The sequence below is a fragment of the Nannobrachium achirus genome (genome assembly GCF_963921795.1).
Source record: "Nannobrachium achirus genome assembly, chromosome: 13".
Taxonomy (NCBI): Eukaryota; Metazoa; Chordata; class Actinopteri; order Myctophiformes; family Myctophidae; genus Nannobrachium; species Nannobrachium achirus.
The window spans coordinates 45,656,509-45,673,300 of record NC_137833.1 but is presented as its reverse complement, the minus strand read 5'-3'; the positions used below and the strand labels follow the sequence as shown (position 1 = coordinate 45,673,300).

Genomic DNA, 16,792 nt, shown 5'->3' with positions numbered 1-16,792 from the left:
TAACCCTAAACCTTAGGCCCATGGGAGTGTCGCCACTCCGACAATAAGAAGTCCATTTCGGAGTGGCGACATGTCGGAATGGAGAGAGCCTCCCGATGCTTGGGCACCTAGTGTATATGACGTCGACGACACAGTACAACTGGGACTTCTTTCAGGGGTAGGCAGCCCCACCCTACATATGCAGCCGAACACAGTAACTTGCACCCACCCTAACTCGATTCTAACCTAGAGATATTTAATGGCTCATGCTTGAATAATTTTTGAGCAGTGCTAACCGCTCCTATTGTACATCTGGCTTTGTTTGTCCTGCGTCTGTCCAGACTGATTGCTCAATTGGTGTATGTTTGTACGCCCAGGGTCAAATTGGCCAAGCTTCGTAGGATGCTTAATGAAATTAACTCATACTGTCATTAGCACCGCTCACTTCACACTGGGTATGATTTTTGTTACTATTCGGGAATGATGCAAGCAGGGAATGATGCAAGCAGGGAATGCATGCGCAACCCGCTACTCGTTGTCAGAGTACACATTACCATACTTAGAACTATGACATCAATACTATGATGGTATCAGGGATCTCCCACATATGGGTAGACAGTACTTGGACCTTGCTTGCATCACCCTCGTCTCCCATATCTAGTTGATTGGTGCTTTTATGCACTGCCCAGCATAACATTTTTCACAGCAACAACACTGTGGATCTAGGTAGATTGTTCAGCTCTTGCTCTGTAAACATATGCCATTCGATTGTAGCTACATGCCTCTTATTGGTCAAAGCTTGATTCAATCAGGGAAGCACTGACAGATAGACCTGCAGACAAGACAGACAAACATTTTTGGTTTTGGACGACCAACAGTCCGACAGACAGCTGATGTCATGGACAGAACGGCCCTTCCCAGTAAACACAAGACGTCATTTAGACCTATGGTTATGTTTAGCCCTCATTTGAACCGTCTATCGTCAGTCTGTCTATAGACCGATTGTAGCTGATTACATTTAATCCATTATTCCATACTTGTTGATTAAAAAAACAGCTTTAATATCCACACCTGGTTTTCAAATATTGGACTAAAGTAATTTTAAGAGCCAATTTCACTATATAGTCTAGTATAGTTGTAGCCGTCATCTGAACGCTTCCATTTAAACGATATATCACCGTTTAGGACAAACGTGTGTTAGACCATCTTTTTTTTTTTATACATTTTTATCAAGTTGTTCATTATCGGATGCTAACAGTATCTCCCTGTTCTACCTTAATAGTTGTAGTTTAATTGCATCCACTGAGCAGTTTTCTGGCCATATTTGCACATCTTTTAGCCGACTAAAAGACGTGCTGGGCAATACCTTTGAAAAATTCTAAAAGTGTAATAAATAATGGCATAATGCCGTGGTGCTGCTCATGACAGCATACTATTACTTCTCTGAATTACATAATTCATTCTGACACCAACAGACACAAACACACAAGACTGCATGTCTCCCCGGCCACATCCCCACCCCCACCATACGATAATGATTAAATAAAATCGTTTTATAGCTATGCATCAATATAAAGTTAGTTTGTGTTGTCAAACAAAATGCACCGACCTAAAACGAACAGCGGGAGGCGATATCAACTACTAATAGCTGCTGGAACACATGCAAGTTACAAGCTGTACCGTGGTCCAGCGGTAACGCAAAGGTCTCATTAACAGAAGTTCTCGAGTTCGAACCCCGTCGGCTCCCAGTGTCAAATAATAACAGTGCAAGAATGCAATACAAATACGATCAGCTGTGGTGGTTCAGGTAGCATACGGCTCTCAGAACCAAGGAATAGTGATTTTAAACCCTGCTGGCTGCCATCATTTTCACTACTTTCGGCGGCCGCTAACGTTGAAAAAACTTTAAAATTTAAACTCGTCACAGACCGGATCTAGCTAGACGTCCCGTCACGGCGAAGACGTGCAATGAACGCGTTTTAACCCCCAAATTGCTTAGTGGGTTATAATATAATGGGATTATTTTTTTTTACTTTGTTAATTCCCCTGGCCTCCAATATGTGACTGTGTATGTCCATGTGTTTTTCCAAATGTTTCCTATGGTATCAAATACTGATGTTGTAAGTTTTTCAAGTGTTTATCCTTTGTATCAAATACTGATATTGTACAGTATGTCCCTATCCTGTGATGTCATGTGAGTCTATACTGACTCTACTCTATGGCAATTGTCGTCATCATCAGCACCAGCACTCACTTCACACAGGTGTGTCTTTTTGGCTCAGTTTTGCTTTAATTACTGAAACTTTTTACAGTCTGGTGAATGTGTTTATAGTGCTTAATCCCAATAAATGAAGTTGCACTGTAAAAGATCCAAGAACACCCATGACAGGGTCTAATCGAATCTTGGACTTAGTTTGGCCAGTATAACATCAGTACTGTGAAGTCAGCACTAAGACTTCAGTAGTAGTACCCAGGATAATTTAAGTTTAAGGTCAGTGTGGCTATGATATACATTAATATATGAGTTCAGTACTCTCACATACACATATTTGAGAATAATCTAGACACCCAAGACAGACCCACAACTTCAGCTTTATAAATTGTATGTGTAGCAAAGTGGCTCACACTCAGCCTGATTGCCTTAAAAGTCTAAAGTATCTGCCTCAGTCCACTGACTGTTGGTCTGGTGGTTAAGATGTTAGACTCTCACATGGGAAACCCGTGTTTGAGTCCCAGGCGTCACATACAGTATGCGACTAGGGTGAAAAGACTGCCTACATCATTTGTGTAATAAATTACTTCATTGCAATATTGTAAATCCTCATTCACCAGCGTCAGTAAATCGATAAAACCACCATAATGATAGGAACTTAGGTTCCTTGCTTCCTTTGTTCTTATACTGACCTTGTTTACTTCCAGGGTTGTTAAGTAACGGATTACATGTAACGGGATTACGTAATCAGATTACAAAAAACAGGTAACTTGTAAAGTCTCAGGTTACATTTTAAAATGTGTAATCTGGATTACAGTAACGGATCTGAATGATGGGGGTTACATGCTGGATCACATTCTCCCCTTACCCTCATAAATTTTACAAATAAGTTATAACGCCAAGCAATGAAATAATCAAGTCGAATCAGCGTAAAGTACTGCCACTTCGCTCAAGTAAAATTCTGTTGTCCTTTTCCTAATTTCATTGGCTCAATATTCTTGTCTAGTTATCAATGGTAAAACTTGTTTTATTTAATTAAAGAGTTTTGCTAAACAGTAATCCAAAAGTAACTGAAAGTAACTAGTAGTTACTTTTTAAATTGTGATAATCAGATTACGTTACTGACTACATTATCTTTGCAAGTAACTTGTAACTGTAGGGGATTCCTTTTTAAAAGTAACCCTAACAACCCTGCTTACTTCTCCTTATAGCTATTTGCCATCCCTCATGCAAATCTTTGGTCTGTCTCCATCGCCGCCTAAAACATATAACCAAAACAATACATTTCAGATGTCATTCCAGAGAAGAGTCGATACCCCTGCGCTTACAAGCTTGCCTGCTGCAGATCTAAACTAGAAATGCACTCTGTCAAGGTGGCCAGCGGAGCATGCCATGAGGTGCACTCACCACTGGCATCACCGCATCCAAAAAGAAAAGACATTTATACATTATGATATATGCCAGAGCCAATGACTTCACCACTGGCATCACCAGGAATACTGGTCCCTCATTGCCTGATAATGATGACTTTGCCAGAGATGCTGGTCCCTGATTGGGCTACAGTATTAAACTAGAGAGAACACCGACATACATACATTCCCAGCCGACTTGCGCTCTCTGCTTGCGCAAGTAATGACCTTGAGGGGACAAATGATTAATGAAGCCAGGACGGGGAAGATGTGTGCAAAGAATCCAATCAATCAATCAATGCAAGACTCTCCTTGTTTCACTTCTGCTCAATACTGCATATACCGTACTCTGTTACAAGTAGAAGTTCCGTAATCAAAATGTTCTTGAGTAAGTACAAATGTATTGTTATCAAAATATACTTAAAGGGGGCGCCCGCGGGCCTGGTGGTCAAGGCGCATACCACATACTTGGCTATGATGCCTGTGTCTGTCTATCGAATATATGTTATTTTTAAGTGATGTGGCTACCGGTACTTTCTGTTATCTGATAATGAACATCTCAAGGCACACTCTAAACTCAGTTAATAGGCATATCACACCAGAATAAAACAACCCTTCTACATTTATTTCAAATAACAGCAGGCGACGATTACATGAACCATATTCTCACCCACTCTTTTCAGAGCCAGGACATTCAGTCTTGCAGCTCTTATCACGTACAGTGCCACATGTTGGAGCTCTCAGGTGCACTGCCTTGTGTTACTTAACGCCCTCTCCCAAAGGTCAGGACTCCCACATAGCAGAATTGCAACCTTTGATTGACTATTAGTAGTATTATAAAGTATAAGGGTGTTTCTTTTTGGTTGATGATTAACCTCCAGTCCCTGTACGCCACGGTATATGGAACATACACTCACTGCATACATAGACTTAACTATTATTATTAGGACATGCCTCCTGGCAGAGATATGCACTCACCTGGCCACTCTACCAGCTATAAGTCAAGTTCATTTATGCATTACATTTTATACTTATACACAGCCGTAGACCCAATGCCTCAAAATAAACTTGATTTATTGATGTATTCTACATGTCTATATTTGTGCATCAATTCAATTCTGTATCGTTCTAGCATTACTGTGAGTCCTAGCAATTCTCTTTTGAACCCTAAACATTTTTGAATGTTAAATAATACATTAGCGCTGTTATGACGATGTTATATTACAATACAAAAGCAACAAGGTAAGGTTGGATTGCATCTAACCTGCTAAGTGCAGCAGCAGCTCAACACACACAGAGAAGAGGTGAGGTGACATTGTGTGGTTCAGTTATGTCATGGTCACAAGATAGTGATACATGATTTGACCATGACATCCCAATCTCGTGGCCAATTGAAATGAACAGTGAATGCACTAGATGAGGAACAGGATCCCAATCTCTGGGACAACTGAATTATCTAACACTGAAATAACTTTCATAAGATGCACCTGTCATCTTTGTCAGTGAAGAGAACGAATTCTGGACTTGACACTAACACCTTTACAGACATGTGAATGTGTCTATTGAAAGAATATGTATTTTTAAGTGATCAATTCCTTTATCTGATCATAATATCAATTCACACTCTAAACTCAGTAAGGTTCACCACACCACACATTTTCTTTTGAAATAACAACAGCTGATTACATGAAATATATTCTCACACTCTGTCCAGAGCCAGGACATTCAACCTTGCCAGCTCTTACAGAGTACCACATGTTGGAGCTCTCAGATGGTCCTGGACTTTAATTTGCTTTGTCACTTTTCACTGGGTACAATGACGTGTCCAATGTTTGTTTCTTAGGTCGGTGGGTATATAAGGACATGAATTTTTGCCCAGTATCTGCAGTCACTCTGTTTCAGAATGAAGGGTTGTCGTGGGGCTTTGCTCATCTTGCTGCTCTGCCTGTCTCAGGCTGGGGCTCAGGGAGAGAATGGGTGGGTCAAGGAAAGGGAGAACAAGGCTGACACAGGTATCCCTTCACCACCTGACATCTGGGCTGAGCTCAACGTGCTTAGAGACATGGTGCATAGCATGGGATCCACCATGGTAGAAATGAGAGCAGAGACGAAAGAGAGGCTGAGGAGCATGGAGGCCAGGTTGGCAGCCAGCGAGGGAGAGGTCAAGGAGCAGAGGAACTTGGTGACCGATCTTCGGGTGGAGCTGAGCGTCGCCAAAAAGGAGATGGAAGGAATGGTGAAAGAAAGTGCAGGTTAGGAAGATGATCAAGAGGCTACATGCGTGTTGTTCAAAACATTATTCTGCACATTGTTTAACAGGTTTGTGATATTTTTCAGAAATGGCTGCCAATTTGCATTCCAGTCAAGTCCAAGTGCAAGAGCTTAAGACCAGACTGGGTGCTAGTGAGACCGAGGTGCAGAACCTTAAGACCAGACTGGGTGCTAGTGAGGCTGAAGTGTTGGACTTGAAGAAAGAAAGTGAAGGTAATTTGATATTCAGTTGAGCTCAGATAATAGATGAAATGGAACTCAAATAGACTAATACTAATGTTTTGCTGATTTCAGCCCACGTTGCTCAGCTGTCCACCATGGAAACAAGGCTGACTGGTACTGGGAACGAAGTAGACGAACTGAAGAGACAGAACGCAGGTATATTATGTATTTATGTATGTATGTACTGTATGTATGTTATATATCCACACACACAGGGTGTGACCTTTTTTCATCATTTCTTTTTTCCACTACTGCTATAGATTTTCATTATTTCATCATTAATTTTTTTTGCACATTATATAAAACAATAATAACAACAACATACATCATCATATAATAATCAGTCAACTTCAATCCCCCCTCCCCACCCACCCCTCCATCGTTCAAATATAATCCCCTCCCCACCCACCCCTCCATCGTTCAAATATAATTCACACATTCGATCCATAGAATTATCTATTCAGCAGGTTTTTCAGTTCAGATATCAGGTCTGTCCACAATGTTAATGTTCCTTGTTGTGCTTGATTAATCCTCGCAGAAGAAAGCTCCAGATAAGAAATATCCAAAAAGCTCCTCAGCCAATGAGTTTCTGAAATGTCATGTCCATCTTTGAACGATAAACTTTTTGGCTGCTGTCAATCCTGCAAGCCAAACTTTCCGGGTCTTTTCCATAAGAGTCATCGTTCAAAAGGTGCACAAATGGGTCTACTGGAAACTGTACCTCTGCTAGGTCCGATATAGTCCTTATAACCTTTCCCCAAAACTCAGAAATTCCTGGACATTCCCATACCATATGAACAAATGAGCCTAATGTTCCCGGGGCACAAAAAGTGCAATATGGGTCAGGTGCCAATCCCATTCGATGCCTGATTCTGGGTGTTACATAAGCTCTGTGACAAAACTTGAAATGTATGTACTGATGATTTGGATTTCAGATCTCACTCTAAAATAAAAGAATAGGGAATTCCTATCGATACCATATCTTGTACTATAGATTTGATTGGTGTATTAATATAATATTATATACTGTACAATGTTGAAATATTATTACAAACAATTTGTAATGCTCCTGTAGACAAACCAAAAGTGGCCTTCTACGCAGCTTTGACTGATTCTGGACAAGTTGGACCATATGATGCAGAAACCACTCTGGTCTACACCAAGGCCATCACTAACATCGGCAAGGCATACAATCCAGCTACGGGTATGTCAAAGAACTTTACAGAATGAATTAGCTCTCATCAATTCCACAACTTCCATATATCAGGCTGTCAAACATTACAAAATTACAGTAATCTAAATACATATTTAACTGTTTCCCATTTAAAGCAATAGGCAGGTAGGTATGAGAGAACCTATAAGTGTATGTGTATGTGTAATGATAATATTAATAATAATAATAATACATTATTTTATTCCCTCGTAGGTGTCTTTTCAGCGCCAGTAAAAGGAGTCTATTTCTTCAGATTCACTGCATGTCACATTTCATCAACAAAATATGTGTATGTCATGATGTATAAGAATGACCAGAGACTGTTTTATAACAGAGCATACAATCAAGCTGGTTATGAATCTGTATCTAATGGAATCAATATTGAGCTGGAGGTGGGAGACATAGTTTACATGCGTATACCTGGTTCGTACTGGCTCCATGATAACACAGACAACCGCAACACATTCAGTGGCTTTCTGCTGTATCCTATGTAACATTGGTACTACCATTACATTAAAGAGATGAGCGTTTGTTGGCCCAGATGATGTTCAAATTCAGCCTGTCAATAAACACATGGTCAATTCAAAAGTACTCCTGTCTGTCGATTGTAAGCTTTATTGATTATGTCACATCAGAAAACCAATATCCATGTGTATCACAGTATCACAATATTCAGTATTGTAAGAAGACGATCTGGATTATTGAAGAAATACACACTCATTGAAAGATGTAAGAACTTTAACAAGATGCTGTTTTATTTTTACATTGTCCAACATTCTTTGTGCTTAAGATCAGTGGATACGTGTATCTTTAGGTGAAAGATATTATTTCAAGTATTTATTTCCATAAACATAAAACACTAATGTGTTCTGTCCATGTACATGTTCTCTGTCTACAGGTGTTTGTGTCAAATCCTAAATCTATTGAAAAAATATCAGTCAATCTTTATTTTATCTGAACATCTCAAGGCTCACTATAAATCCATTGTGAATCAGAATATTCAATATCTCAATGCTCAGAAAATGGGGATAACCACGTAAAGCACTATTTACGATGCAACGTGTTGATATATGTAAAGCTCCTGCAGACAAATCAAAAGTGTTGTATGCTGCTATGACCACATAAGCACTATTTACAATGTGACACGTTGAACTTGTAGATCTGCAATTTTTGCTATTTTGTTTTGCCTGCAGAAAATATGGATGTCAGGTTCAAAGAGGTTAATTCTATAATCTATTAATGTAATAGATCTTCTCTTATGTGGGTCCCTGGCACTAAAACATTTCAAATGGGTGGTCTGTGGATTATTACATATCAATTTGTTAAACAAACCAATCTACAGTTTAAGAGTATACAGGGTATCTTTCTAAAGTTACAAGGACTTTTAAGACAAAATGATCAAATATTGTGTAAATAAGAGGCAATCATTGTGAAAATTGCCAATCTACAGTATAAGCTCACAACACCTTGCTTTGCGAGGCTTGCAACTAGGGCAGGAATTTCAGGGAAGCCACGAAGGCCATGGCCAGATTCGTCGCCCCTCAGTTTGGCCTTAATCCCTGAGGCCACAGTGGCCCCAGCTGATTTTAGCACTTTCTCCTCAGTCTCTTTCTAGTCAATATGTAGACACCAGTGTCTCGTCATTCAGATTCTGAATTCTTAACTCCCATGAGTCCCCATCTTTAAACCAATCCAGTAACTTTGATTGGTGCAAGGCTGAGCATAGGCTGAGCATAGATCACATGTAAATACCATAATTTATTTCACTGCAGATGGTCCACAAATTAAATTTCATCCTTAACCCTTAAATTAAATGAATTATTTGAATGGACAAAAAACTTAACACACCAAAGGCCAAGTGGCCTTGCCCCTAAAATGTAGAAATTCTGCCTGCTTGCAACCTTCACTTTAGTGCGGCCTGCAGGTCCATAATATGTGAATACTGGCATGATTTCAACTATTCCAATTCCAAAGATGTTACACTGAATAATCGGTCATATGCCTCTATTATATCATGCCTCCGTTATAAAATGACAAGACTATTTTAAGCTATAATATTATGATAGATGGGGTTTACAAATACTGGTGGTGATGCAGGTAGGATAATTATGCAAAACGCAAGGTGGCCCCCTGGAGTCTGCATGGATATGTAGTGGTCCTCTCCATCATCACTTGCCCACATCTGCTCCAGAAGTATCTTTCTCTCTCTCTATATATATGTCGTTTTTGTCGGGTGGAAACCTTATATGTCCAAAACAGTTTGTTTTGTATTTATCATTTAAAAAAATGATTTAAACAAGTGAAAACAGCCGATCTACAAGCACACAACGCCTCACGTGTGCTTGTAGATCTGCCGTTTTCACTACATTTGTGGGACAGCCTTGTATGGTGAAGCAGGGCTTTGCTTTGCGAAAAAATATCACAAATTTGAAACTTGGAGATAAGGATTCTGCCCGACAGCGACGATATATACAAATACACACACATTAGAAATGTTATGATGGCATACCTTGTAAGCATATACACTTACACTGTGTGTAGGTTTGTTTATTGTTCAGTGATAAAATGATGTTGCACACATTAAGCAAATCAACAAATGTGTAAATGCTAAGATCCTGCTACTATCTACACTAAATTTGACAGTTTAAACAGACCTTATGGAGAGCATGGTTAGAGTAGACATTGGAGAAATAATCCAATAGGCTTTTGCTGCGATGGCAAAGCAGCATTATGAAATCGAACCCATCAAGGCTGGTGCCTCCCCTTTTTTCAAGACAATGCTCAAACGACTGTGCAGCAGCCCAATGATTCCATCATGTCAGCCAACAAGGGCCACCCTTTTCAAATTTGGCAGAAAGGCTTATCCAGAAGCAAATACCATGTACAAAATTGCTTATTGCAAAAAATAAAAATAAAACATACTTTCAATTTAAACATTTTCAGATCAGGCTGACAGAAGCAGCCATTTCTGCTGCTTCTGACACTTCAGCCTAATGATAAATTAGGCCAATCATTTGCCAAGAGAAAGTCCAAATATGGATACACAAGCCAAGGACGGACCTGATTGTCTAAAACATCGAAATAAAGAGTAACATTTTTAATGGTACCAGACAGTGTGCTGCCTTTTTCTTTCATGTTTATCAGAGATCCCTTCTGATTATATGCACTTTTTGTCTTACGCACCCTTTAAGGTGTGCATCAGCTTTCTTCCAAAGTTTGAATCCTGAAAAGTAAGTTTTGGACATGAGGTTTCCATCCGAACGACAATGTGTAAACTAAGTTTAACTATTAGTTATCATCTATGCTTTCCAGTTCACACCACCTGACAGTTTTTACATTACATTACACATCCAATTATAGAGACGATACAAGATCAGAGGTTTTTGTCAAACATTTTTTTATTAACAGTTTAACACCATTCTGACCATGCCATGTGGTTTACTTGTCCTCGGGTTTGTTGAAGCAGTAAGTGAGGCAGCATTTTCCACAGTAGTGCCTGTCGAAGTGGCTGGCCATGAACACACCAGCGCCGCACTCGTCAGCTGGACACTCACGCCTCAGGCGGTGGATTTTGCCATTCTCGTCAACCTGGGTGAAGACAAGTGACATGCAATATTATGTTATAGTACTGGTTAAGGAATGATGCGCCCTATATCAGTGGTCTTTACCAGTGGGAACTGAGATACTGCAGGGGGGGGGCACAAAATCTGTGAAAGGGACTTTTCTTTTTTTACATTAACCACTTGAATCCTCACATCTAACGTTTGAAAACACATTTAACATGAATCCAATATGTAGTGAGGGTCCCTACTTCAGCTCTCAGCCAAGGGGTCCTTGGCCTGAAAAAACTTTCCAGGGGCCTGCCTGCCCTATATACTTCTCATAACGAAACAGCCGATCTACCAACAAGCTTACAAAGTTGCACATAATCCACGTCATTTTTTGTATGGAATGACATGCCTAAAATAGGGACCTAGGTTTAAAGCGCTTACGTTGTGGTAAAGTTGGGAATTCTGCATAATCAAAGATTACATGGATTTATCTGTGATATCAAGATCTAAGTTTCATCTAACAGTGTTTCAGACCTATGGGGTGTCATGTGAAACCCTTCACATGACCCACTTTAACCTTGGTATCTGTACTTTCTCTAGAAATAAAGATTTGAGTATTTTCAAATAGCTGAATAATAAAATAGAAAAGGAAATCCATTAACTACGGTCCAGACCTAAACTACAGTCAACTTGTGACAGCAGTGCCCTATCCGTGGCATCTTTATTCTAGGAGGTTATAGATCAGATTTTACCTTGTAGTACTTGAGCACAGCGAGCTTGACCTTCTTCCTCTTGTGCTTGTTCTTCTTGGGGGTGGTGTAAGACTTCTTCTTCCTCTTCTTAGCACCACCACGCAGTCTCAGCACCAAGTGCAGAGTGGACTCCTACAACACACAGAGGTTTGAGATTTAATACAAACTATTATTTGCAATTATGACTCTTGTTTTTAATTTGACCAGTCTGTGCTTCCCAGAGCCCCGACACTCAGCTGTCACTTTAACTGTTCCAAGGTGCTGGTATTGACCCATTAAGACCTGAGGCCAAATCAAAATATCAGCTGTCACTTTAACTGTTCCAAGGTGCTGGTATTGACCCATTAAGACCTGAGGCCAAATCAAAATATGTCTTCTGAAAAAAACATTGGTCGGGCAGAAAGCGTCACACAAAGCATCAAGTAGCAGATCCACAAGCCCCAAACGTGGCATGAAGAAACAAGTTTTGAGTTTGTAGATCTACTACTTTTATTGGAATCCAGAAATATTACGTTTTGGACATGAAGTTCCCACCAGACAGACGATATATAGCTAAAATCTAAAATGACAGTCAGTCTTGTGGGGCATTTTTCCATTGCTCTCAACAGGTTAAATTTAACATGGTATAGGATCTGCAAATGTACTGTGACAAGTGGACTAAATTAGGAAGACCGAGCGTTGAATGTTCCTCACCTTCTGGATGTTGTAGTCGGACAGGGTACGTCCATCTTCCAGCTGCTTACCAGCGAAGATCAACCTCTGCTGATCGGGAGGGATACCTGCAGACAAATGAGCAGGAATCTTTTAAGGACCATTCAAAAGATTCATCTTTGCTCAGACAAGATCTCAACAAGCAATGACAATTCTGCTTTTTAGATAACAAAAAAAACATACAACTTTGGTAGTGTTGTTTGGGTTGTCTAGTTACCTTGCCATTATTTAACATCAAATACTGATACATCTTCAGTTAGAAATTGATATTCCAAAAGATTGTTTCATCATGGACTTGCATTACAGTGAACTCTTCTGAAAAGTCACTGCAAATAAAAATGTATCTATGCAAACAAAGCCTACTCTGATAACAAATCCAATACTGCTTTGATGTATTTTTCATAAAAATGCCAACATCCTGTTGAGTTGAAGATCCATCTTATTCCAAATTCTATTAGTTAAGCAAAGTCAAAATGAAGTTGACATGTTGATGCAAGGAGTTGTGTGTTTATGTGTGTTATATAGTCAGAATTTGTTTTGTTTGCATTTGTTGATGTGCTATACAATGTGCTATACAAATGACATTAGTGGTAGCCTATCAGTCACTTGCACACATGGATGATGCAACATGTCATAATATAGCTTTCACTTAACCCTAAGCTAAGGCTAAAACTACAACTTCTAAACAGTAGTTAAAAATGTTAAAAAGTAGATTGACAAGCTTGCAGCCCTGTGAGCTTGTACAATTGTCATTTTTGAATGATTCACTGCTAAACAGACAGATTATTTCCGGGTTTTAAAGTGTTGACATCTTTTTCAATAATGTCAGTTACAGCTCTATATTCTGACAATTATCATTACTATTGTGTTTAATTGCAACATGGATCTTCCTCATCACTCCAGCTCTTTATAGAAAATACTTCAGGTACGGGTGCCAATTTAAGCCAATCAAAAAAATACATCACTTCCAATATTTTCTGTATTGTTCTGTCCTGGAGACAGGGAGAGCCCTGTTACTGAACAAACCCTGTATAAATGATAATTATAGTCTATTGAAATACAGATTGAAGTCAAGATTTTATAGTGATTTTGCACTTTAAATATGTATCCATTTCCTGGAATTACAATCAGTTAAATGCCACTACCTCGTATTAACATCCCTTAATCAAAAGTAAACTTACCCTCTTTGTCTTGGATCTTAGCCTTGACATTTTCAATGGTATCTGAAGGCTCAACCTGAGGAGAGGATGAAAGGTAGTTACCCTACTAGTCATTTCATCTTCACTGACAACTGACTTCTTGACATGTTGTTCAACGATCTGACCAAATTCAACCAACATTTATCAAATTAAACTCCACCAATTGTATTGTACCTTGTGCTTCCCTTGTTATTGTAAATTGCTCTGGATTAAGAGCGTCTGCTAAATGCCCAAATTGTAATCAAAGCCTTGGATTCTAAATGAGGGATGGCTCATTAGCTTTGAACACTAACATCCTCAGTCAATTCATACATTTGTAAAGTCCGTGCCATTATCCATTTGAAATAATCACATTTTCATTTGACCACTTACGAGCATAAGACTTAAGCCAAAGTTACATTCAATGCAATTATTTAACAGTAGAGCATAGCATGATGCGACTTCACTTGCATTAAAAACACTCGGGATATATACAGTGTAGCCGGCCACATGTGCATGTTATGTTAGAGTTAGATAGCCGGTAGCTGCTTCGCTTCACGTTTCCATCAACACTGTAGATACGTTAAGCCCAGTTTATCGTCATATTATATTATTAACGTTGGTAAATGAAGAGGTTAAGATACAACGTGCTCACTGCTCACTCCCAGCATGAAGGCACGGGAAGTGTAACGTTAGCACGATGCTAACTGGCTAACGCCGTCTCACCCACCTCGAGGGTTATAGTCTTCCCCGTTAGGGTTTTCACGAAAATCTGCATCTTGGCGTTCAACCCACCTGCGAACAGACATGATACAGATGTGTTTTAATGTTCATAAACGTGTAAAATGTGTTATTTGAATGACAAAATAGGTGAAATCAGAGAGCACGACATTACCACTGGTATGTTCCTAATGGCGGATCATGAGAAGAGGGCTTTCTGAGCTGCGCACGGGGTTTTCTGCCCCGGTTTGCACGGGGTTAGGTGGCCGTGGAACATGCCTGATCCAAAAGAGTAAAGACCAATCAGCAGTGGTGCAGTGGCGTCAGTTCAGCAAAAGCTAAAGGTATGGCAACATGACTGGTGTCTTGCACGCGCGAGGTATGGCAACATGACTGGTGTCTTGCACGCGCGCCCTCGCGCGCGTGCAAGACAGTCATGTTGCCATACCTTAGCAACAGGCGCGATGAAAAGTACATTTCATTATTTTCCCCCTGTAGCCAAGGTATGGCAGCTGCCACAGCTTGCCATACCCAATTGACGCCTCTGAAAGTAAGTAAGTAAGTAAGTACACATGTACTTAATTATTTGAAAACTTTACTCTTTACTTTGCAGATATAAATTATAATATAAAACATACATAAATCACTTTGACCCTATTTTATACCTTGGCTATTTGAAAATAGCCGATCCACAAGCTCAATTTTGTACTTTTACTTTTGGTACTTTAAGTACATTTTGATACCAATACTTTTGTACTTTTACTCAAGTACATTTTGAATTCCGGACTTTTTCCGTATTTCTACATTGCAGTATTGATACTTTTACTTAATTATAAAATGTGAGTAGTTTTTCCACCACTGCCAATCAGTGTGCGAATGAATGGCGCGAGGAATCATCATCTTCTAATACATTATTTCAATCAATCAACTATTATTATTTATTAATATCAGACTAGAAGCTCACATTTGTTTGTTATTGACATGTTGCTCATGCTGATTATTACAGGTAAAGTAAATATTATATTTATGTAACTCGACTGACTGTGTGTAATTGTGGGCTCGCCTATAAGGCGAGCACACTTTAGATATTGTCATTATTTATCTATCAGGCAGGCAATCAACAGTAGACGGGATTTCGGTTCCTTTCTACTCCTACATACTTAGTGAGAAAATGAAAATAAAAACATCAATGTGTTCAGCTTACTGTGGCGACGCGTGCTATTACTTTTTACAGCAATCGGCCAAATGGTGGCGCTGCAGGAAGCCTTCGAAAGTGCGAACTTTGAACAGGTATAGCTCATGCTGTGTTTGAGTTACAGCCATGAAACCTGTATACACTTATGCCTCTCCTCATGCCGAACAACTTTTACCCTCTAACTTTTGACCTCTGACCTTTAGGTCTCCCACAATTCGGAATTATATGAAAAACAGTAAAAATCTATCTCCTCCTGGGTTTTTTTCGATACGCGCACAAAACTTTTTTCACATGAACTTTGGACCAATACGGTCAAACTAATCTCGGCGGATTTCTTTTAAAGTGAAATATAATTTTTTAATAATTCAATAAATATTGCAGTTTTATGCAAATTATTCTTCGGCCTCTAAATCATACATGCAAAGTTACACGTTCATGGCATTTGGCAAAGATGTGGAGGGTTAGTCAAGGTATCACTGAAACCAATTTTATTCCAATCGGCCAAAGGGGGGCGCTATACGAAGCGTCTGAAAATTCAAACTTCAAACGGGCATAAGTCATGACTCGTTTCGTTTGAAGACATGCAACTTGTTACACGCGTGCTTTGACTCAAGCGGAAGACATCTGTGTCGTTGTTAAGTAAGCTCCGCCCTTCGATTTTCCGCCACTTTGAGCAGTTTGTAAAACGCGTAAACCCGCTTTTATTCTGGAATTTTCGCGTCACGTGCACAAAACTTTTTTTACGTGAACTTTGGACCGATATCTAAAGATCTGTCAGATCGGATTTCTTTAACATTGAAACATGCTTTTTTAAATAATTCAAACAATATTGCATTTTTATGCAAATTATTCTTCTGCCTCTAAAACATACAAGCAAAGTCACATTTTCATGACAAAATAGTGTAGAGGGTTAGTTCAAATATCACTGAAACCAATCTTACCCCAAATGGCCAAAGGGGGGCGCTATATAATTTTGAGCAGTTTGTAAAACGCTTAAACCCGTTTTTATTCTAGGATTTTTTTTGCAATTTGCATGAAACATTCTACACGCAATCTAAGGACCTTTATCTAACATGCCTATGAAGTGCACACAAAAAAATTATAAAATAATAATAATAAATATAGCTGCAAGCAGCGATAAAGTGTCCAAAGCCAAAAACACCTCAAATCATGAACACAGCCTGGGATGTGCGTGAAATCTTGCAAGCACATTCCCAATAGGTCAAGGAACAGATACCAACCTTCTCACATTGGCCTGTTATAGCGCCACCAGCGGGTCAACTTTTGCACAACACATTTTTGGAACAAAATGGACCAATCTTTGACGTCAGTAACGTCAAAGAGAGCACTGCCTGCGATCTTGACATTTTGTGCTTTTA

General features: G+C 39.4%; 2 protein-coding genes across 2 annotated transcripts; one reads left to right on the top strand and one right to left on the bottom strand.

The window, feature by feature from the left end:
- Positions 1–5,503: 5,503 nt before the first annotated feature.
- Positions 5,504–7,800, top strand: LOC308297361 (uncharacterized protein; the record flags this gene model as incomplete). Its single annotated transcript, XM_080740773.1, has 5 exons — positions 5,504–5,852; positions 5,938–6,084; positions 6,166–6,249; positions 7,169–7,297; positions 7,520–7,800. 5 exons carry the CDS (start codon positions 5,504–5,506, stop codon positions 7,798–7,800), a joined length of 990 nt encoding a protein of 329 aa, XP_080596899.1.
- Positions 7,801–10,686: 2,886 nt separating this feature from the next.
- Positions 10,687–14,435, bottom strand: rps27a (ribosomal protein S27a). The gene is made up of 6 exons (XM_080739844.1): positions 14,394–14,435; positions 14,229–14,293; positions 13,502–13,556; positions 12,303–12,388; positions 11,610–11,741; positions 10,687–10,894 (listed from the first exon to the last, which is right to left on the bottom strand). The coding sequence occupies exons 2-6, from the start codon at positions 14,274–14,276 to the stop codon at positions 10,745–10,747; spliced, it is 471 nt and encodes a 156-aa protein (XP_080595970.1). The 5' UTR covers positions 14,277–14,293; positions 14,394–14,435; the 3' UTR covers positions 10,687–10,744.
- Between the last annotated feature and the right edge of the window lie 2,357 nt (positions 14,436–16,792).